This window comes from Balaenoptera musculus, chromosome 7 (assembly GCF_009873245.2).
Source record: "Balaenoptera musculus isolate JJ_BM4_2016_0621 chromosome 7, mBalMus1.pri.v3, whole genome shotgun sequence".
NCBI classification, from domain to species: domain Eukaryota; kingdom Metazoa; phylum Chordata; class Mammalia; order Artiodactyla; family Balaenopteridae; genus Balaenoptera; species Balaenoptera musculus.
In genome coordinates, this window is record NC_045791.1 from 44,332,570 (window position 1) to 44,357,443 (window position 24,874).

Consider the following 24,874-nt stretch of genomic DNA (forward strand, 5'->3'; position numbering starts at 1 on the left):
GTGGTAAGCCTAATATTTCATAGAAGCACAGAGACTTCTATGGTTTCAGTATTTCTAACATGGTCATATCTTAGTTATAGACAAGATAAAAATACCCAGAAAAAAATATTTTTTCATAATACTTCAGGAAAATATCCACTTGCTCTAAAATTCTTTTCTACTACCCCTCTGAATGTTTCCAGGACCAAAGAGGCAGCAAGGTTTTTGAGGAAAAGACACATTGTCGACCTTGTGTAAGAGTTTATCCAATCTTGAATTTGGGGGCTAGAAAAGATTTGCAGGACACAAAACACTTTTAATCATTATTTTGCTACACTCTATTTAACAATTAGGTAATAGAATACTCCAGACATTAAACCAGTCACAAAAACTTTGGTAAGAGAAAAAAATCAGATGGAGAATCAAGAACTAAGTACCTCATCCTATTTAGAGGACTTGAGGTAGAGGGGCGAGGAGGGGAAAATGATGGGAATGATGCCTTCCTTCTTCCACTTCCCTAGATCATAATGGTCTTCGCTGTAACGATAATCTGTTGATTATGACTTGGTGAGATCTGGAAGAAAGCCATCCGAAGTGCTGTGCAGAACAAACTGTCATTAACCTGGATGAGTGTGTGTGTGCATGTGTGTGTAAGACAGAGATATGAAGTCATCCAAGAAGGCTAAAGGAGGAATAGTAACAGCCAACAATCTCCAGGAGAATAAAATCAGATGTTTGCGAGTCACAGATCTCCGTGTGGCAGACAAGCCCACGTTTTAAGACAAGGGGGATCTTGATTTCCCCCTTCAACAGGATTGATTTCCCCTTTCTCATGCTTTGACCCAGTGCTGATTCATCCCAGTTTTGACCATACCCTTTACTCAGTTGTCACTTTGGCCTTTGCGAGACAAAAGATACAGGAAAAAAAAATAAAGATAATGGAAGTGAATAGACATATAGAGAGGAAGGGTCAGAGAGGGCTCTGGCCTTGTTCACCTGAAGGTAAGTCTAGTTTAGTACACGGATGTCAATCAAAGCGTGCCTCCTGCTTTTTCCTCCCTTCACTTCAAACAGTGCCTATAATCTTGCTTTTGTAGAATAAAGATTACTTTATCTTCTCTCTTCACCTGTGTTCCCTGGAAACAGATTCTGAGATGGAGAGATGCAAGCAGGGTTTGTTTTAGGGGTGAGATCGAGAGCAGAAAGATCTCTCAGCAGATCCACCAGTAGGCAAGTGAAGAGGGCAGGATGGGGCAGTGGGAGAGGCTGGCCAGAAGTGCAATTGCAAAGGAAGCCTCATTATATGGGGACCTCAGGAGCTTGGATGGCCCTTCACAGTGGTCCCAAATGAAGTAAGGGAGGAGAGACTTGTGTTCCCTCATTCATCAGTCACTGGGTTCAGGCCACCCCAAAAGGGCATAACCTTAGGGGAGAATGTTCCCAGGGCCTAGGGTAGTACCAAGTGAGGGAGGCAGCCGTGGGCTCTCGGGAGCCATATTCCCAGGGCTGGGCTTGGGGGTATCCCTGCCCTGAAGAGGGGATCTGAGCAGAGAACTATGGTGTCCATTATGTTCTCTCACAAGTAATTGTTTTACCAGATATAAAAATATGCAAAACCAGGAAGATAAGACTTTGGAGAATTAAGAGAAAATAAGAGAATTCAAAGTTGGATAGTAACTTGCAAGGAGAAGATCGGAACTTCACGTTTAAACTGAATTTTATCTATGTCCTTCTTAAAAAATAAAATGTCTAAAATGACACTATCCACTATAGTGACAACTAGCCACATGTGTCGATTGAGCCCTTGAAATATGGCAAGTCCAAATCGAGATGTACTAGAAGTGTAAAATACACACAACATTTTGGAGACTTAGTAGGAAAAAAATAATGTGAAATATCTTATTAATAATTTTTACATTGATAACATCAATATAATATTTTTACTGTAGTGAGTTAAATAAAATGTTATTAAAATTAATCTCACCTGTTTAACTTTTCAATGCAGCTATTGGCAAATTTTAAATTAATTATGTGTATCATCTGTGTATTGGACAGAGCTGGTCCAGAATAACCTGAAATCCTGACAAAGTGTCATGATCTCAAAGTCACAGCCTAAGACAGAGAAGCACTGGAAAGGGCCACAGAATGGGGAGTGCAGAAACCATCTTCCCCCGTTATCAGAAATTCATTTCCCACAGCCGCATAGCACAGGGAGATGAGCTCGGTGCTTCGTGACCACCTAGAGGGGTGGGATAGGGAGGGTGGGAGGGAGACGCAAGAGGGAGGGGATATGGGGATATATGTATATGTATAGCTGATTCACTGTGTTATACAGCAGAAACTAACACACCATTGTAAAGCAATTATACTCCGATAAAGATGTTAAAAAGTAAATAAATAAATAGATTAAATAAATAAACAAATAAAAGAAATTCATTTCCCTGGCCTTACTAAAACGGGAACCCCAAAGCGCCTTATTTAGCTCTTGAGAGACCAAGATAGCACCTGGGTCATATCACCCGTTGGGCCTCACTTGTAGAGTGGGAATGGATGGAGGAAGTAAGCAAGATTCATTGTGCCGGAACCAGAGCCTCTGGCAAGTAAAAGGTTTTGCTTTATTCACAAACCAACAGATTCTGACTCATTTCAAACCTTTTCCTCAGGACAAAGGAAGTGTATCTACCACAGCTCAGTGACCAGTTTGGGTGGACCAGGGAACAGCTGGAGCCCAGTGAGCAAGCTCCTGGATGTAGTGAAGCAATTACTCCATATGCCAGGAACACGACCACATGTGGCACTAGATGACGACCAAACAGAACTGAGTCACACCGGGAGCAAAAATAAGGTAATGTAAAGAAGTGACTTGTATTTGTTTCTGTCACCAACTGTGCAGCCCTTTTGTACTGATCTTGTTGATTGCCATCAATTCTGTGCCAGCCGTGTTTTCCCCAGCTCGTGATTTTATTTCAACATCATCCAGAACCATTCATTTCTCTCCCTCTCACTGCCAAAGACCGAGTCCAGATTTTCATCACCTCAGCCCGAATGACTGCAACCAGCTCCTTCCTTAATCTTTCTCCTTCCAAATTTTCTCTCTTCAGTATGATTTAGCCTGTTAACTCCTTGTAGACCATCTTTTCTAAAACACGTCACTCCACTGCGCAAAAAACTAGAATGACTTCATTTGTATTGGTCACCCAGTCAAACCCAAGCTCAGTCTGGCATTCCAATAGATGTGCAAAACACATTCATTTCTCTTCTTCCTTCTTCCTCATTACCTCCATTTGTAATGTATTTCCTACTCCTTCCCTTTTAAAATTATTTTAAAGAACTATGAACATCTATTATACACAAGGCATTATTCAAATTCCTTATTTGCTCTAATTCAGAAGCTTTTCTCAATCCCTGGCTTTTCAGAACTCTACAATACCTATAATTTGTATACCACACAATTGTTGTATACTCATATTTTTCCTGATAATTTTGTGCCTATAATCTTTGAACTCTCAACCTATTTGTTAACTCCCCAAGGTCAGAGATTACTCCTTACACTTCAAATCAGGAAAGGAAATTAATATTTATTGAACACCTTCTTTGTGTCAGTCACTGTAAAATGTGTTCAAGATTTGTTATCTGCAATTTCTCTGTATCCACTTTTCCTTGTATGTGTGTTTTCCCTTCACTGTTTCCGTATTTCCCTGCCAGACTGCCCCAGTGCCTGACGCCAAATAACACCGACTCAAGTAAGAAGCAGATTTACTGGTGTTCTGGGACAACGACGGTAGAATTTCCACCGGTAATTTCTACTTGGGCTGCAGCCTCCTGCCTTGCTTCTGGGATTCCCTCTCTCTTCAACATTTTCTCCCTTCCTCTTTAGCTCCTTCAAAACGATTCTGTTTTATGCAAAACATTTAAGCTATTTCTTTGACTCATTACCAATGCTGTAAGAAGGTCTCATCTTCAAAAATAAGCACACACATTAGCGGGGGCGTTCTAAAACCAAGGTAGTTCTCTCAGAGTTATTCTGCGAGTTTTAGTTATTTAAAAAAATATATCATACACACATTTTCTCGTTTCATCCTCTCAACAACTCATTTCATGGTCTTTCATGTAAGATAGGAATTTGGGGTTCAGTTATTGGTATTATAAAGCTGACTGTTTGGATTCCGAAAATGAAATTATTTAGTGATAAAATACATTCTGTCCTGTTTCTAAATTTTTTGGTTAGAGAATTGGTCAGATGCATTTGAATCATTTCCTATGTGAAACTCAATGCTTTTATATAAGAGAACATAGTTGGATATTTGAAAATTATAACTTCTTATGACTAATTCTCATATTCCTTTAGATATTACAGTATGAGTCTGAGTTCAATCTAGTTGGAGAAACCACAGAGTAATTTGAACAGGCAAATTTTAATATAAATAATTATTAACTACGATGGGATTGGAGTAACAGAGCATTAGCTAAGAAGAAGTAAAAAGAACCCTAAAGAATATTGAAATAGCAGACATATGAAGCAGCCACTTCCCTTGGGGCTGAGACAGGGCACCCAAGGCTGATTCAGACCTTATCGGATAGGGCAATTGCAGGTTACTGAAAGCAAGGAAGTTGCCATGGTGCCACCAGAACTTGCCAGAAGTCTGTCTACCTTTTGGAGCATGCTGGAAATGTGCTCTCTGGGGACCAGGGAAAGCTGTTCAAGGGGAGGTATCTTACTGGAGGTGCTCTACACAAAACTGCCTGGGAATACGCGGTTGCTGGTCACTGAGTGCTGTGGGCTGCCATGCAAGACCCTGGTGCTGGAGAAAGCCACGTGTACTGCAGGAACTGGATGCTGGAGAAGCCACTCAGGCTGCCAAAGCCTGGACCAGGAAACAAAACCGTTTCTTTCTGCACTGCCTCTCTAGCACCCTCTACAGGCAAACTTTAATGTCATGCCAACAGGCAAAGCAAAAATGTTGAAAGGGCCCAGATGCATCTTTAGGGAGCAGATAAAAAGGTTGAATTTGGAGCTAAAAGGCAATAAATTGATAATTGTCACTGTTATTTTCTGATATTCCAGGGACTAAAAATGTTAGTATGGATATTCACAAAAATACCCCACCTCCCAATGCACACTTCCAAGGTGGAAAAACCATTTGTGGTTCAGGCATCCATCAAGTCTAGCATAATGAAGGGAGAAAAAGAAATGAACACAGTAAAACAATACTGATTTACATTAAAAGGAAGAGACTGGGAGAAGGAGTAGGGAAGATAAAAAGTAGTACAGGATGATATAGGCAGATAATTTTGAGGAGTTTTGAAAAGAGAAAAAGAGTTGGTGAAGTAGTTCTCATGTATAATGTTTTTGTTCTCACATATAATGTAGAATGTTCTCATGTATAATGTGTTTCTTTGGGAAACAGAGTTTAAAAGATTTGAAGATATTTTTATAATATGCAATTTCCATTTGGATTTCTTTTTTGCATGCCAGAAAAAATATTTAAATTAATTTTTCATTAGTCTGGCTGTTGATGTTAGGTTTCTTGTAATACAATTTCATGCTGAGAAAAGCTATAAACAGAACCAGCTATATTTGGGTCACACTGAGCATAACATTTTAAAGCTTTGTGAGTCCATCAGATTTTTAAACATTCAGATGTTTTTCCTTTTACACACCAAGAATAAACATAACAAAACTTAGTCTAATATACTGCACATAAATATTTATTAAATTATTATTTCTACATTTATTATTTCCCATTAGGTTAGTCCTGATACTGTGTGGCAATCTTCTTCTGTTTCTAATTAGTCAGTTTGCCTTCATCAAAGCATGTTTAAAAATCTTCACTACTTTCTTTATGTCCCCAATGTCCATCCTCAAATCCCAAACCCAACTCAGCAGATAGCCTAGTGATTGATGCCAGGAGAATAATTCCATCAGCCTCCTACTTCTGTACCTTTACTCTAAGCTGTATCTTTTATTCATATTTATGTTTCTCCTGCTTCAGAAGCAGCAGCAACTATCCTTCCACCAAACTTAGTCTTTTCTGTGCTCATGGTTTCATCCTATTCCTTCTTCCCACACATTTTGTTTCAACAATTATGCCCTCATCTCTCCCTCTTGAATCTTGACTCTCTCCTTCTTTCTTTTTTTTTTTATAATACTACTTTTAAATTTATTTATTTATTTATTTATGGCTGTGTTGGGTCTTCGTTTCTGTGCGAGGGCTTTCTCTAGTTGTGGCAAGTGGGGGCCACTCTTCATCGCGGTGCGCGGGCCTCTCACTATCGCGGCCTCTCTTGTTGCGGAGCACAGGCTCCAGACGCGCAGGCTCAGTAGTTGTGGCTCACGGGTCCAGTTGCTCCGCGGCATGTGGGATCTTCCCAGACCAGGGCTCGAACCCGTGTCCCCTGCATTGGCAGGCAGACTCTCAACCACTGCGCCACCAGCGAAGCCCTCTCCTTTTTTCTTGACTCTAACTCCTTTGCCTGTACACAGACTTGAAACTTTGGATTCCCTTTCAAAATTTTTCCCTCATCTCTTTCCTTCTTTTATTTTTTTACAATTCCCATTTAAAGATCATCTATTTACATCCATTTCTTCACCTCCCCAAATTCACTCTTTGTTGAAGAATATCTACCAAGCTCACTTGGTATAGGTCAATTTTCCTTAGCCCAAACACATAGTGCAGTCAAATTGAGCACTCATTACAAAGCTTTTTAAAGAACATTTTTTAAGTATCCTAATCATTGGATATGGTGATTAAAGATGTACATGGCATCAACTATCCATCCCTCCATCCACCACCTTGGTTCCAGAGAAAACTATGATTGTCTAGGCATTCTTTTCCTCACACTGCTTATGAGGTAATGACCTTACCTGGGCCAGAAGATGACTCTGCTGGGCCAGTTGCTAAGGCCTTTGTCTTGGAGAATGTTGGAAAAGTAGGATTGTGTCTCAAGGCATCTTTTGAACAGGATGGATATGATCAGAGCACAGGCATCTTACAATTTTCCTGCTGTGTCTAGCTTCATTCAGAGAAGTCCTGACCTCTCCCCATGACTGTTACATCAAAAGTTGGCATCTTCTTTCATCAGTTTAGTCCTTTTTCAAACCGTTACAGAGGAGTTGAATCTTTTTAATACTATTTTATAATTACTTAGGTAGATAAAACGATGTTTTTAAATTAAATGTTATGTGATCTACAAAACTATCTGAAAGTTATTATACGTTTTAAATCAAAAATATTTTATTCTAAACATAGTTAGAACAACTTTTCCTTTTCTAATGGGAGGTTATCTAACCATATTTGCTGGTAAAATTCTCTTTTCTAAATTGTTACATGTTCTTTTTTCTTGTCGCTATACTATCCATCCTCGACACACACTCCCCAAGATAGGATAACCCCCAAAAGGACTTTGAGAAATCTCCTGGACACTCCACAATCCAATGCAATCTTCTATCTTCCATCCTTGTTGGAAATAACCTCTCTTTCCCTTCTTTTATGGCACTGAATCACTGTCTTTCATATATTATTGATATTTATGAACATGGCTAATCTCTACAAGTGAATCTTAAAAGCAAAATTCTTATTCTACTCATTATGGAGTAAAAGATCCTTACTATTGGGTAAAAGATCTTGTGGGCAAGATCCTTATTTTACTAACTGTTCTCTGTGCCTAAAATACAGTACCTTACAAATAGCAGGACTTAAAAATATTTGATGAAATAAAGATGTTAAAAAAATATTTGATGAGTACATAAAGAAATAATTGGCCATTTATTAAAACTATACATATCCCTCAGTAAATTCATGTTTCCTTCTTACTTTCTCATTTCTTTGTCTACATGTTTTAACGTGGGTGTCTATTTAGCCTCTTTGCTTCTGTTTCTATTTTTTTCTTCATTTAGTTTCTATTCCCTTTTTACCTTCATTTTCTCTTCTTTTTCCTCTCGTGCTTGGAAGACACCATTTTAAATGGAATGAAACATTATTTTTATTTGTTTCTTGCAGTTATTCGAGTTCTGCCTTTTATCTCAAAACAAATGAGTGATAAAAATAAAACGCTAAACTAAGTTGTTTATTACAAAATTTGGAGAACCTTAACTGATCTTTTCCCATGAAGTTAGTGGCTTTCAATAGAAAAAAATATTTAGTCTAATTAAACACAAGAAACATCAATGTTTCAGAGAAAGATTTGGGATTTATTTGTCAAATGTAATAAATGCTTTGAAAGTTATATTAAGCTGCAATTTTGAACTCAACAGGTTATTTAGCATGAATTGTGCAAAGTCAAGTCATTAAATTATAAATCTGGGTCAAATTTAGGGCTAAATTTAGTAGTAGAAACCTTGGTGTGGTACTGAATTGATATTAATCTCAGGTGGGCAACCCTGTCCAAGATAACACTAAATCATTTGTTCGGGTCATTTTAGCGTTATAAAAATCCTTACATCTTAGTGAATTAAGATCATTTCCATGCTTGTTAAGAGATTCAGAATGAAAGAACTAACAACCCAACAATCCATTCATCCTATGTGTGTACAATAAAATACAAGCGCTCATTAAAACAAGCAGAAGGCAGGTTTGAAGGAAATATTTAAGCTGAAATAATGCTCATCTTTGGTTCATTATTATTTTATATGTATATAACCGAATTAAACAGTTAAATTTCTTTCATAAATGTCAAAATAATGTCCAGTTTTTAAATTAGTATGTAAAAATTAATACATTTCATCAAATATATTCAACTTAAATAGTGGTTCAAATGTATTCTAACAACTGCAAGTTAAATATTACTTCCTATAAACAGTCTGTTCCTCTTCTCACCTAGAATGTGGCCTTTAATTTGGATTTTAACTTATAAACTAATAGGGCTCAGCACTATCTAATGTCATCCTCAAATGAGATGCTTATGGGATGATTAATTTCCTGTAGAGAGGGACTTGGTAATACTCTGTGTAGAAAATATCTAAAAATTTTAAAGAATATCTGCAATGCTTTCCATATATATTTCATATTTTATAACCTATGACCTGAAAAACAAAAGTTTAGAGATTTAGAAACAAATAAAAAACAACCACCATTTGTGCTGGACATAAATTACTGTTCATATGCTACAGTGGAATCTGTCTCTCTCTCTTTTCATGCAATTGCTGGCCTGCTCAGTACAACATTATTATGTTATTATTTTTTTAATTTGTATACAATTTTAAAGGTTACTTTCTAGTTACAGTTATTACAAAATATTGGCTATATTCTCCATGTTGTACAGTACATCCTTGAGCCTCTCTTACACCCAATAGTTTGTACCTCCCACTCCCCCACCCCTATATTCCACCCCCGTCCACTGTTGGTAACCAGTAGTTTGTTCTCTATAGCTGTGAGTCTGCTTCTTTTTTGTTATATGCACTAGTTTGTTGTATTTTTTGTATTCCACATATAAGTGATATCATAGTGTATTTGTCGTTCTCTGACTTATTTCATTTAGCATAATGCCCTCCAAGTCCATCCATGTTGCTGCAAATGGCAAAATTTCATTCTTTTTTATAGCTGAGTAGTATTCCATTGTATATATATACAGCACATCTTCTTTATCCATTCCTCTGTTGATGGACACTTAGGTTGTTTCCATTATTATATTCTTCTTGAAGATGAAGACAGACTCTAATGAAAATTATATCTACATGACAGACCTACTTAAGTCCTACAGCCGCTTAATAAAAAAGTGTTGATCTTTCTATTTATATTGATACCTATCTTTGTATTGCACCTATAGAAGATCTGGACATTAAATCCTTCCTCTAGCTACACTGCATAGCATATTCATAGCAATCATGTTTCACCACAGCTACTACTTACTTCTTGAGATAAGCCCTCTGGGCTAAACATTGAGTGTTTATAATACTCATAATCAAACATAGGTCTAAAATTTACTATTATTATGCTATACCCACAGCTGTGCTTCTAGTACTGCTTCTGCTTTTCCGGAAACTCTTACTAATATATTCTATACCTATATTATATTTGGAAATTATACAAGAAACCAAATGCATCTGACAACTACTGGGTGTGTTTCATGCAGTATCCAAAGTCTCATGACAGTTCCTCAAGGTTGTTATTAACTTCCTATAGTCTCAGAGAGATTAAGTAACTTGCTCAAGTCACAAAGCTGGTGGGGATCCAAACCCAAGTTTGTCTCACTTCATGCTCTCCCCATAAAAACAAAGATATAAAATTGTATATCTAGTACGACTAATTAAGGAGAAAGTCACAAACTGAAAAAAGACAAACATTCACTTCAAATTAACTTCATAATTCTTAGAAGAAAATAAAATAATTTTCTTGTTTTTTCTTTATTGCTATGATTCGCGTAATTGTTTACCAGATTTTGGAAATGAGCACTTTGTTATGCTCAGGGTGCATGAACATTACTTTCCAGGGATGTGCTCTCCGTTCTAGTTCTGAAAACATGAACTATGCTAGACGCTGGGAAGTGACACACGGATTTTGTCTTTGTAAAACAAAGGATGTCTGCTGAAGAGGTGGCAAAGAAGGACTTATACCTGTGTGGAAAGGCATCAGGGTGAGAAAGGATCAGGGTGACCAGAAAATTCTGTAGCAAGAATATTTGGTAGGAAATAACAGCAACACCCAATAAGCAATTTACTTTGGGGCTGAATATTGCTAATTTTCTCACTTCCTATTGTTCTTTCCCATTAGCACCTAAAGGTGTTCTAGTCTCTTACAGCTTAAAAGCAACAATGACAACAAGAAACACCAAATCAATCCTCTTTGGCTTTAGGTTCAACCAACTGAAAACAATGCCAGAAGCCTTCCTTTCCCTAAGCCTTCCTTTTCCACTCTGATATAGGGACTATTAAATTGCAGAGAGGAAAATATTCACCTCTCTTATGGCGTTTTTCACTTTCAACAATTGCTCGTGACTTGCACTGATCATCCTGTGGAAAACCATTTCTTACCCATGTTTGTGTTGTCTCAATGCCTCACATTCAAAACATCTGTATAAACTATAAGTTACTGTATCTTAATTTCATATGGTCTGAAGTGATTTCAGATTTTTGGTAGTAAGCCTTTACATTTCTTATGCCCAAGGTTGGCCAATGATCTATTGGCTTGGAAATGCTTGTTGTTGTAAAATTTCCTGACCCCTTTGGGCCTTTCAAACCTGCCTTAAGGCGCATGACTCCAGCCAGTGTACCTGTTTTGTGAGACCCCTGCAATGCCCTTCAGCAAATAGGAGCTACCTTCAAATGTGTAACGTATTCAGTAGATATTTAGCCCACAGCTGATATTACCTCAAATCACTAAACAGGGTCTCCAAATGAAAGGAGCCAGGGAGCCAGAAGCATGAACTATGAGAATGCTAGCGTTGTAAGGAAACTTTGATACCATTTAATACAATCTCTGATTTTCCAGGAAAGCAAACACAAGCCCTGTGAAGTGAGGTTGCTCAGTCACCCAACTAATAGAAGGTTTTGTAGGTACTGAAACTCAGGCATCTAACAGGGTGTCTACCTGTCATGAGCATATTCTGTTAAATGACCTTAAAATGTCCTGAGTATTAAACTGTGCATTAACAATCAAAACGTTAGAATGATTACAATTGTTTTTGAATGCATCGTAGTTTGAGTTCTCAAGTATAATTTCATATTAAGTTTTATGCTACTTGAAACATGTATTTCAAATCTTTGCAGTAGAAATAATACCTCTTTATTGAAAAAAATTATGAGAAAACATAGATGAAAAAAACCTGATATTTGCTGACACCTTAAAAACAGTCTACATATGTTACAGTAGTATATTTAGCTATTTTATGCATTTGGTTTCTTGCATAATTTCCAAAATGTTCTAGAAGACAGCAATACTTTAAATGGAGTCAGCTGGAGTTTTAAAAAGTATTTTAAGAAAACCACAATCATCTGTCCTCTTGACAGAATGTTCTAGAAGACAGCAATACTTTAAATGGAGTCAGCTGGATTTTTAAAAAGTATTTTAAGAAAACCACAATCATCTTCTGTCCTCTTGCATTCTGAAGAGCTCTGATTGGTTAATATTCATCTTTGCTTAGGTCTTAATCAAAAGATTCAAAGCTACTGTTAGATTGAATTTAATTAATCCAAAAACCACAGAAGAATTTACTTTTCACTCCCTCCAACATTTTGTTTTTCCTTCGCCATAGGAGGTAACTTTTTGTGGAGCAGACCATCTGTGAGACAGGGTTAAGTGTGGGTTAAAATGGTCAGCTGTGGTTCTGTCTTGATCATGTGGTTCTTCCATGACAAAAGAGGCTGTTTGTTTGCTGGGAGAATTCTGTTGTGCTGGGCCCTGTGTCTATCTCCAAATGATCGCACTTAGTTCAGGAACACTGACAATGTCCCAGACACGGAGAGGTTACTCTTCTGCTTAGGACTAGGGAGTGGTAGAGGTAGGCATTTTCTATTTATTCTCTAATGACATCCAGCATCTGCTGCCTGCTCAACCCTGTGTGAACCCTGGACATCTCCACTGACACAGGTAATCTTCTGTGTATTCATAACTAGCCTGGATTTAGCCTCCATTCTTGTTAGGTAATTTTTGAGCATAGTGTTATGTTCATGGAGGGAAAGCTGTGGAAGTAAGCCTTAACCTGCCTGACGGCTGCTTCTCAATAATACCTTGCCTTTCATGGTGCTTCATATTTTTCAAAGTGCTTTCATATATACACATATATGACTTAATCACAAAAACTGGGCAAGTGGTGTGGGAAGTGTACTCCCTGAAAATTCTCCTGAACTTGAGTGTGGGCAGGACCTGTGAGTATGATAAGATTACAGTTAAGACTGCCTTAGCAGACTTGAGAGAGTCTCCTGCTGGCCGTGAAGAAGCAAATAGCTGTGAAAGGCCCCGTAAGCAGGCCACGTGGTGAGGGTGCCCTTTGGAGCTTAGACTGATTCCCCAGTAGACAGCTAGTAAGAAAACAGGAATCCTAGTCTTCAGCTGCAAGGAGGTGACAGCCAGCAACCTGAAAGAGCTTGGAAGTGATTCTTCCCCCAGTGTATCTGGATGAGAACATCATCTGGCTGACACCTTGACTTCGGCCTTCTGGGACACTGAGCAGAGGACCCCGCCTTGACCTCTGGCCTACAGAACATGTGCAATAATAAATGGGTGTTGTTTGAAGCCACTAAATTTGTGGTAATTTGTTATGAAGCAGTAGAAAGCTAATAAAAGCAAAGGCAGATAATACCATAACCATTTCACCAACAAGGAGACTAATTCAGAGAGATGAACTGATTTGCTTAATTTTATTCTGAAAATTACTGACAGGACTGAGATTAGTACCTCAGATCCCCATTTATACCCGCGCATTCTTTCCACTGTACTATAATGCTCCACACTAGAGTTTTACTGGTAGCTTTTCTTTACCTCTGCCCACTAACAAGGTAGAAATTGAAAGTATAATATATTGTCTTCTTGCATACAGCTCAACACAGAGTAAAGCAATGATTTTTATTAATTCTCACATCAGTTCTGTAGTATAATGAAAACAATAATCAAAATCATGTTAAATGTCAAGTTGATAATATTTTAAAAGAATCTTGAATCAAATGTCAATCTTCATCACTAAACAAACAATATTCTGAATAGTTAAGATCAGGAAATGTCATTGGTAATTCTACCCACTTTTTGTATTGCTTCTTTGGTAAATTATTTTTGAAAACCACTACAAAATTCTTTATTTTGAGACAAGGCAAATCTAGGCCTTTGTGCACCATCATCGTTCCCCAAGCCTGGAAAACAAAAGAGAGAGCAAGAGGAAAAATTAAATGCACATTCACGGGCTTCCCTGGTGGCACAGTGGTTAAGAATCCACCTGCCAATGCAGGGGACATGGGTTCGAACCCTGGTCTTGGAAGATCCCACATGCCATGGAGCAACTAAGCCCATGTGAGCCAACTACCGAGCCTGCACTCTAGAGCCCGTGAGCCACAACTACTGAGCCCGCAAGCCACAACTACTGAAGCCCGCGCACCTAGAGCCCATGCTCCGCAACAAGAGAAGCCACCGCAATGAGAAGCCCTCGCACCACAACGAAGAGTAGCCCCCTCTTGCCGCAGATAAAGCCCGCGCACAGCAACGAAGACCCAATGCAGCCAAAGATAAATAAATAAACAAATATTTTTTTAAAAAAGAGCACATTCAATTAAGAATTTCTTTTGGCCAAAGTAAAATTAAGCCCACAGCAATTTACTTACTTGGCCACATTTTTTGCAGATTATCTCTCCATTTGTTTGATAGTCAGCAAACTTTGTTTGCAGTGCTTTGTTTCCTCTCACAATGTACAGTTTCCTAAAATTATCAAGGAATCAGAATCACCCCTGAGAATTCACACAGGACCAGTATGCAGCACACGGTACGCATTGCTGGGCTTGCCACTTGTCCACATGCATGCACCAGCCAGCACCTCATCCCCTCTTCCAGATCATCAGGCACCTCTCAAGGGGTAGGTTGCCTTTTGTAGCTTCTTTCAAGTCTGCTGATTACTTTAACTAGACTTAAGTTGTTCAAGAGGTTGAGAACAAATATGAGCATTCACAAACTGATGTGCCTTGGTTGAAATTGGCTTTCACTTCTCCTTTCCTGCCCCAGTGCATGTATTTGAAAAATGGACACGAAGTAGGGTTTATAATTTGGGGGCTGAGAAAGGAAAGTTCTGAAAAATAATGAATCTCACTTGTACTATTTTGGAAGAACATTTACAATACAACCTGCTTCATCCCTTATAAAGAAACTTAAAATTAAGTCTTCCTGGACTTACTTGAACTCTGGTGTCATATTGACGTGGTGCATCTTTTCAATTACATGGATATCTTCTCCAGAGCAGGCTGGCACACTACAGTTTTTACAGAGAAAACTTATTAATGATGGGTTGTCCTTGAACTGCTTTGCAATACTTCTCTTGATTTTCATTTTCTTTTCCAATATACTTTGCATCTGTAATTCCAAAATCTGCATCAAGAAAAGAATATTCAGTGTGGTCTTTCTCATAGTTTCACTGAAGTAAGTCTCCTGGAATTCAGAGATCTTAGACAGTTATGAAAATGTACACTTGACTCATGAAATTCTACACTTGGTCTAGAAATAGAAGTAATGAGGTGATGGCCCTCAAAGAATTTAGTATAGAATCTTCTCCTGTAATCACAGAAATATGGAATCCTCAGGTGTTCAAAACACAGCCCATTCCATTTTAGAAAAGTTCTGTTGTGAGAAAGTCTTTGGCAATATTAAAAAAAAAAAAAAAAATCCCTCTAACCCCCACCTCCGTTAGTTTTAATTATGTCTCATAAAATAAGTCTAATTTTTCTTCCACATGGAGTCTCTTTAAAGAACTAAACACTGTTACTTCGTCACCCTTAGTCGTTTCTTATCCATGATAAGCCCCCGGTTTCTTTCATTTTTCTTCATATGTTGTAATTTCCAGACTCTTAGCTATCTTTATCTCCTCTATACATTTGTGACAGAAAATACTAGTTTCCCACTCAGCAGCCATTCTTCGTAGGAACAGAACTATAATTTTATTCTGAGTGGAAATATGCCAGCTAAATGAGGACATTTCCAAACCAGTGGCCTTTGAGACATAAGAAGATGTTGAGTGAAATTTCCAGGAAAGTTCCATAAGTATCAGATAGTTGGCATGGGCACTGTTGCCTTTTCCATCTTCCTCTTCCTTCCTTCTTAGAGTGAACATGCAGCAGCTGAAATTCTAAAAGCTTTGACCTTGAGAATGGAAGCCAAATAATAAAGGGCAGAGAAGAGAGAGGAGTTTTGGCTTCCTCATGACGTCATGGAGCGATTGTATGGGTCTAGATTGCCCACTGCCCACATTCTTTATATGAGAGAATAAGTCCTTAAATTTTTATATCCCCCATTCTGTGGCTAGTAGAAAACTTATCAATATTTCATAACAGAGAAAATATAGTTTATGAGAGATATAAAACTTGAGGTAGGGACTGGCCAGTTCTCATACCTATACAATTTCACAATAGAAAACCTAGTTCTTAAATAATTTATCTCCAAACTAAACCTCTCAGAGATGACAAATTTATATTAAGTTGTGGAGGAAGCCATTGTTTTCCTTAAGATCGAAGGAAAGTTTTCAGTAAAAGTAAACTATAGTGCTGAGGAGCAAAGCTGAATGGCCCCTCTCTTTGGCTCTCGCCTCTGTGTTTTAGACCTTGATTTGAGGCAGCCATATTTAGCACAGAAAAGAGAACAAAACCTTGCAAGTGAGCCTGCAGGCTATGACATAGTTTAATCAGACAAGTATGAAGACTAATTTCCCACGTAAATTATAACAATGTAATGAATTGAAGTATTCTGTTCTTTAAAAGTTTAATTAGGTTGTTCTTGCAAGCTATTTACAGGTCAGCGAGCTGGTGCAAAGATGATTTGGCATATAGGAACAGATACATGTGGGCAATTAAGAAACACCTATGAGCTCGACACAACAAAAGACAACAAAACCAAGGTCAGTGTTTGGATATGTAATCAGGACACCGGAAACCAAAAGAGTAGCTCTAAACTAGTAAAGAATATGAAACAATTAGAGGGGCAAAAAGAGAAAAGAGATCATAACAAATATATGGGAGGCACAGCTATGATCAAAGCCCAAATAAAATGTAAAAATGTGGCAAATGTTGTTGGGTGAAGGCCAGGGAACATGTTTAACATCTTCAACTTGCTCCTAGAAGGCTGATTTGATTGAAGAAGCTTTCAGTTATGTATAAACTCAGTATAGAACATGGAGAATAAACCTCCCCTTATGTGTCAACTCTCACCATTCATTAGTGGTTGCCTGAAAGCTGTGTTGAGGAGGTTCTTAAGTCAGAAGAAAGGAGTGCTTTGACCTGGTGGCAATGGGTGCTGGGGGCTTTGTACAGAGTAGTGGTGGCATATACCCCACGTCATTGCCATCCCTTCTCTGGGTTTGTCTACCTGGAGTAGTTTCAGGAGAGTAGGTCTCTTAGCCAAAGGAGACCTAAAAATATAGTCCATTCCAGGGCCCCCAACGGGACTGGGTCTTTTTCTAGAGATTATCTGGAAAAATGTGACTCATAAACTCCAGAGATGGTTCTAGAGTTTATACAAAACAGCAGGTCTTGAAACATCAACCTTTGAAAACATCCCACTTGACTGATTTATTTAGGACTTTAAATGTAAAACAATAACTTTCCAGGGGTATTATATGGCCACAAATGTTTGATCTGACACCACAAAATGTTTGGTTTGCCTTATATTTAAAGGGGTTTTAAAATATAAATTCATGTAGAAACCTGGCCAGGAAACCTTGGAGTTGGTTATAGCAATGCACACCAATTTGAAAGCATCCCTTTTGTGAAACTCTATTTAGGGTAGAGCCAATTCCAATGTTAAGAAACTAACATTCACACCCATATGCAAGGGTGTGAATTTTCTTCTAAATGGATTGTTTGCTATTATAGTAGTTACAGTCTTTAATTCAGTGGTATGGGGGATTTCCTGAAATATTGTAGAAATACATTCTTCCTTCACTGCATTCCTCTCACAACTCAAATGACTCCATGTTAGTAAACTGAGATGCAGCTAGATGATATATGATGTATTTTCTTACCATTCAGGGCTAGCCTCAATGTCTCTCCCTCTAAGAAGCCTTTCCCAAACACCTAACCTAAAGTGCCCATCTAGAAGCTTGTTTCACATTGTCCTGTTCTAATTCTCCAGCTCTTCTTTCCATTCGATGTATTAGTTGCCTTATTTCTGTTTATTGTTTCCCCTCCTCAAATCTCACCATGTACGTACTCGAATATAAGTTTCATGCAGCAGGGGTCTATCTGTGTTGCTTGCTGCTATGTTCGGTTTCTACACTGTTGCCTGACACACAGTAGGCACTTCACAGATATTTCTGGAATGAAACAATTGTGCCTGTCCAGATTAGACCAGACCAAAATGACCAGGTAGGGTTGAACAAGTGAGTTGCACTAGTCTTTCTGGATTAGGGACAATGTAAGTTTATATTATCAAAGTTTATAGAACGGCTCCCTGACAATTTCTGCCCACCATGGATCTTGATTCTTTGTATGTGAATCTGGACTCAGCATAGCTCATCAAACTGGAATTTATAATTCAGCACAATTTCTGTCTGGAGACTTAGCCACAGAGATATCAATGGTAACCACAGGCAGCCATTTTAAAGGGAAAACCAAAATCCAGAGTTGGCCCAAAACAATACCTTATGAGTGTACTCCTCTGGTTTCATATTCTGAACACGGTCTATAGCTTTATACATCATCTTCTCTCGGAAATCATTAACTGCCTCACGTTCAATAACTCCTGAGCCTCTTTGGGCAACCAGGACGTAGGTGCTCTCGTCAGCTCTGGCTCGCCCACGGGCCTGAGAACAGAAAGAAATCAAGTCACTGAAGGACTATATGCCTGGCTGTGAATGCTCCCATTTTTGTCCTGGAATGATATTCACTGCTCAGTATCCCAACCTAAAATGATCCCTCTATTCTCTGTAAAGTTAATTCTTTTTCATTCTTTCTTAGTCGGCTACTTCAAACTCAAAATGCACCTTAATGCAGAAAAAATGTCCTAGAATGAGGGTGGTTAAGTCCCCACACCAGCCCTCAAAAGCTTCAATAACACAAGACCGTCTTGTCCCGCCTTTCTGTTCCCCGGGGCACCCCTCTCAAACCCTGTGAACCGTCATCAGTGATTTGGGCTGGGGGAGTCCCATTGCCCCCCACCCCGTAGGAGGGATGAACGGGGAGAAGTGTATCTCTGACCTTGCCGCCAGAGCTGTAGAGAGTGCGGCTCTGCTCCTGGCATCCTACCCTCAATGCTGAGCACATATTTCCATGAAATCATGCTCAACATGGTGATACATTTCTATAGTCTTCTGTATAAAGTGATAATATTTAGGTACATTTTCAGTAACAGAAAATGTTATGGCCTTGCCCAGGAACCTCACTATCAACTATAATATCATCCTCATGAAAAATGCATTCTGAGTAGTGAGGCACTGAATAACACATGGACTCCTGAAATCCAAGTATTTCTTAATTTGGTGGCTGTCTGGTTATCTGGTTGATTTCTCTTTTTGTAGGAAAACAGATATATTTTTAAAATTATGTGTGCTGTTTCACTAAAAGAAAACAAAACAAGAACACAAAATCAAAAATTAACATAATCGAGGTATTTGAATGTACCTGGACCATGGCTATTTCGTTAGTGACGAGACCGTAACGGATAACGATATTACATTCTTTAATATCCAGACCTTCTTCTGCCACTGTGGTAGCGATAAGCAGATTTATTTTTCCCGTGCGAAATTTACTAATGACTTCTTTTTGTTCATTCTGAGGAAACATTTTAGTAAATTAAATGTTGTAACACTAAACACAGTAAAATCTTCTAATTAGGAAAAGAAATATTAAATTGCAACTGGTCAGTGTAAATTAAAGGATTAAATCATCCACGGATTTGCTGCCATCTGTTTTTGGCATTGAACAAAGACATGATGGTGAGACAACATTTGATTTCCAATCTGGGATTACTACACAATGACAAAAATATTTCCATCCTCCAGTCTGGAGGTGGGAAGGCCATCATTTATGCCAAGGAAACAAATTGATGGGTGACTTGGGAGGAAGAAAGGAGGTGCTTTCAGTTGAGAAGAGGATCCAGCAATGAGAAACTAAAATAGGCTTTGCTTTTTACTATTGATACATTAATTTCAGGCTCTTTAACAGAGGAGAAGATGCAGTGACAATTTTAAAGATAGTAGAATTTTGAGTCACAGAGAAAATTCACACGGTATACTGCATTTGGTCATTTTAAGAGACATTCAAGCAAAAAAAAAAAAAAAAGAAAGAAATATTCCTGGAAGAAACTGAAAACATTGGCTGCCTCCAGTGAGGGGAGCTGGGAGACTGGAGGACAGTGGTACATCCTGTACCTTATTAATTTTGAAAGAGGTAAATATATTATCTGTTCAAAAGGATATAAATAAAAATGAAAGAATAAGTTATTAAAAACGTAATTAAAACAGCTATATTTGTGAAAAATCTGAATTTTGAAAGTTAATATGGGTAAAGAAATCAAATATGCACTCTGGTCCTTGCATAGGAGGAATGATTGAGCATAATCCTAGCTTGACGTGGCCAGTGGAGTTTTATTTTCATAACCATTCTTATCAAAGCTGTTGGTCCAGTGGCCTTTGGTGCACATTCACCCTATCTTTTGCCCCCAAACATTAAACAAAAATACACCTGTCAGACAAACTGTATGTTCTCCTATTCCCATCCCTTTCTTTTCAGAGGCAGCATGTCAGGTGTCTTTATTTGACTCCTAGCTGCTGGAGAATCCTGCAGAAAGATCGCTCTCCAGTCTTCTCTGATAATTTCTCCTTCTTGCACTCATATCCACTGATAAAAACTTACATGTCTTTGGATTTTAGCAGATGTTTGTGCCTTCATTCACAGGAGTAACTTTAATAAGGAAAATTTCAGACACAGTGTCAGACCCTCAAATCATATCACATAGATGCCTAACTCCTCTTCCAATAAGTCCAGCTCAGTTTACAGGTAGGGATGTGGGGAGTGAGGAAGGGGGCATGTTCTAAATTTTGGCATGCAGCCACCAAGTCTGAAATGGGTAAGGAGCAAAAAGTAGCTTGAATGCATACCTTCCATTTGTACCCCATCTCTTTTCAAAGAGGAGCTGAGGCCACATAAAATCAAAGTCTTAACACTAAAGCTAATAGAATAAAAACTTAAAAACAGGACCAAAAGTGAAAGAGTATAGGTGTATTACTTGCAAGGATTAACACATAGGCTGAGAAAATGAACTTCAATTTTGCCTGTGAGCTTCCTGGAAGCTAGGGCAAAAAGGGAAACATATTAAGTAAACCAGCTCTCATCATAAAAAAGGATGTAAACTCCTTATCCAAGGAAAACAGTGCCTTCTCTGGCATAAACTTTAGAGGCAACTTTAACATGAGTACGTGTAGAGAGTATACTGAGAGTTATGGTGGACAATTTCAAGAATGACTTTTTTCAGCAAACATTAAAACAGATTTAATTTGCTCCAGTGGACCAAATGATGATGAACATAACAGAACTGAAGTGTCCCCTTGTCCAGCAAGACTGAGGACCAATATGACTTCAGAAGAACATTTTACTCTAACAAGCTATCCTGGTTTCACCCATGCTTATAATCTCTATGACTGTCTTTTTTTCTCTCCCAAGTGTTTTTTTAATACTGTGCACAAAAGTAGTATAATGAATTGAAAACAAAACAAAACAAATCTTAAAAAGGAAAAGAAAATCTCTCATAGTCCCAAATCTCTAACACATCAAATTCTTAATTTTTCCAAGTTCCCTTCAAGATCTCATTCTATGCAAACATATTTTACATAATTCTAATTATAATGCACACATTTTTGTGGGAATTTGATTTTTCCACTTGATATTATATTGTAATTGTTTTCCCATTTTGTTACTAAGTTTAAATGTCAATCATTTTTTGCAAAGGAAACTCAATCTAGAAAGTTCCTCCAAGAATGTGGAAAAAAATGATTCCTAGAACAATGGTTAGCCTATCAAATACCACAGATTGATTGCTATTAAACAATTTTCTTTCAAGAACAAGTGTTTCATTCCATTAAAGTACTGGTGGGTTGGTGGGAAGATTGATGAAAAAAGACTACAACTAAACTGGGAAGAGAAACAACGGCATAAGGAGAAAAAAATCCAAAAGGATGGTTTCACCTGTGTCATGGGCTTGAACTCACTGCTGTGTCCAGCTCCAATCAGATGGTGGGCTTTGACTCCTACTTCTGCAAATTTTTCATTTTCAGTAATCCACTGGGAAAGGGCATATGCACTTTGTCGCGTTTTCGTGAAAATTATTCCTCGTGCGGATTCCTCGGCCCTTGTATATTGTTCCATTATGGTGTTTCTCAATTTGGTCAGCTTTTCATTTTCATGTTCTGGGTTTACAGCCAGCTTTTTCAACATTTTCTTATTTTCTTTAAGAAATAATTAGTTTATTTATTTTCTTTTTTATTGAAGTATACTTGATTTACAATGTTGTGTTAGTTTCCGGTATACAGTACAGTGATTCAGTTATATATATGTAAGTATGATATATATATATATATTCTTTCTCAGATTCTTTTCCATTATGGTTTATTACAAGATATTGAATACAATATTACAAGATATTGAATATAGTTCCCTGTGCTACACTGTAGGACCTTGTTATTTATCTATTTTATAAATAGTAGTTTGTATCTGCTCATCCCAAACTCCTAATTTATCCCTCTCCCACTACCTTTCCCCTTTGGTAACCATAAGTTTGTTTTCTATGTCTGTGAGTCTGTTTCTGTTTTATAAATAAGTTCCTTTGTATCATATTTGAGATTCCACATGTAAGTGGTATCATATAATTATTTGTCTTTCTGTCTGACTTACTTCACTTAGTATGATAATCTCTAGGTCCATCCATGTTGCTGCAAATGGCATTTTTTTCATTCTTTTTTATGGATGAGTAGTATTCCATTATCTATATATATCTATATCTATCATCTGTCTATCTATACCACATCTTTTGTATCCATTCATCTATTGATGGACTTTTAGGTTTCTTCCATGTCTTGGCTATTATAAATAGTGCTGCTATGAACATTGCGGTGTTTGCATCTTTCAGAATTAGAGTTTTCTCTGGATATATGCCCAGGAGTGGGATTGCTGGATCATATAGTAACTCTATTTTTAGATTTTTGAGGAGCTTCCATATTGTTCTCCATAGTGGCTGCACCAATTTACATTCTCACCAGCAGTGTAGGAGGGCTCTCTTTTCTCCACACCCTCTCCAGCATTTACTATTTGTAGACTTTTTAATGATGGCCATTCTGACTGCGTGAGGTGATACCTCATTACAGTTTTGATTTGCAAGAAATAATTAGTTTAAATTAGTAAAATATGTGAATAACTAACTGGAAGATTTTATATAATGAAGTACTACGATGTTCAACTACAGTTAGTCTTGTGCCATATCTAATAATTAGGCTAGTTTTTAAGATAAATTTATTGTAGTCATCTTGACAATAAAATCAGATGACCGAATGATTAATTATGATCATACAGCTCATGGCTACTTAATCCCATCAATCAGAAATAGCCCCAATATGAGTGGGATTTCTTCTTTCACAATGAAAGATTATTTTAAGAGGGACTTTTGAAGAGCTCTTCAGAAGCAGTGGGTTCATGCCAAAGAGGTAAATGCATGAGACCATGCAAAAATGTTACACTGATTCTTACCCAAAAATAAAGTCATGAGAAATCCATCTGACTCATCCAGCTTCAAAGGTTTCTTTTCATCACCTGCATCTTCATCATCACCATCATCATCACTGTCATCTCCTAGGACTGCAAACTTCTTTTCTTTCTCATCATTGTAGAAAGTTTCAAGGTGATTATATGCATCAATCATTCGGATTGTATCATTAATTTGTAGGGCCTCATTGTACTTCCTCAGATGTTCTGCACAAACACGATCTTTGCGATTTCCTTCTCTTGCAGCTATGAAAAATATGTTATGTAGAGTGAAATCATGATAGAACACCCCCCCCAACTGTGCTGTGGACTTGAATATGTTTATGATACTGACTCGAAAATAGGCTTCACCATGTTTTTGAAATGAGCAAATTAAGGCTCAAAACGTGCCATGAGCACTAAAAGGGGGCCAGTTTTTTGACTCCTAGACTTGCTACTTGTGTTCTGCGTCAGCAAGAAAACATACTTGACTCATGCTGACTCAGAGGAATGGCATGAAAAACATATTGTTTGCGTTTGCATTTGGAAACAGAAATACTAATATTTATCTTAATATTTTAAATATACAATAAGTGAAAGACTCTGGAGATAAAGAGAAAATGAATTGGTGCCTCTTTCCTTAAATAAGGAATTAGAATGTGTTTATCCTTGTCCTACTCAGAACACAGAAATTCCATTGGCTATTACACTTACTTTCAGTTTGCTTGGGAATATGTGATCTGGAAACATGGCATAAACATGGGATAAATTGTGTTATGTCAAAACCCAAATTACCTTTTTTTTCCATCTGAATGAGCCATTGTTCATAGGGTTGAGTTCCAAAATCTGACATTGGACTAATTTGGCAAAAAGTTTGAATCTTTGTCATTATTTCTAGAAGTTTATCTTTAAATGGATCCTAAAAACAAATTATACACTTATTCTTACATGTTTATATTGCTGAATGAATAACATTATCTTTGTTAAAATAATTTCCATGTTATAACAAATTTGATTCAGAATCTTTGTCTAGACAAAGTAACAAGTCACTCTGATCACCTCTTTGTACACTGATTTTTTTATCAGCTTCTCTTTTACTTCCACCCTCAAGCCACACCACACCAACACCAGGTATCCCTGCTGGAATTTCCAATTTAAAAGTGTTTACAAAAATAAAATTAATGAATGATATACACTTTGAATGCTAATAGTAATTTTAAAAATATATATTAAAGTAATGCCCCAATTATTCAGAAAGCTTGTAATTTAATTTAGAAAACATTCTTTTTTGAAGAACTGGTTTCAGTATTATTTCTACCAAAATAAAAAGTTAAAAGGTAGAGTTTTGAAAAAAGCCAGACACAGAAGAGTACATACTATAGGATTTCATTTATATAAAGTTCAAAAGCAGTCAAAAGCCATCTTTGGTGTTAGAAGTCAGGATAGTAGTTATCCCACGGGGGGTGGGTGACTAGAGGGGAGAATGGGAAGTTTTGAGGGTTGTGGTAATGTTCTGTTTCTTGATCTGGATTCTTCTTTTTTCTTTTT

General features: G+C 37.6%; 1 protein-coding gene across 4 annotated transcripts in view; it reads right to left on the reverse strand.

The window, feature by feature from the left end:
* Positions 1–13,352: 13,352 nt before the first annotated feature.
* IFIH1 (interferon induced with helicase C domain 1) overlaps positions 13,353–24,874 on the reverse strand; it is a 55,832-nt gene continuing 44,310 nt past the window's right edge. Inside the window, exons 9-16 of one of the 4 annotated variants that reach the window (XM_036859030.1) lie at positions 24,122–24,245; positions 23,333–23,593; positions 21,779–22,038; positions 19,217–19,366; positions 18,238–18,399; positions 14,788–14,978; positions 14,225–14,318; positions 13,353–13,759 (exon numbers count right to left, since the gene is read on the reverse strand). In XM_036859030.1, the coding sequence (XP_036714925.1) occupies positions 13,580–13,759; positions 14,225–14,318; positions 14,788–14,978; positions 18,238–18,399; positions 19,217–19,366; positions 21,779–22,038; positions 23,333–23,593; positions 24,122–24,245 (1,422 nt within the window). In that variant the 3' untranslated portion in view covers positions 13,353–13,579. Of the gene's footprint in view, positions 13,760–14,224; positions 14,683–14,787; positions 14,979–18,237; positions 18,400–19,216; positions 19,367–21,778; positions 22,039–23,332; positions 23,594–24,121; positions 24,246–24,874 lie in introns of those variants that run through there. The other 3 variants (XM_036859032.1, XM_036859031.1, XM_036859033.1) reach the window with 3 other exon arrangements.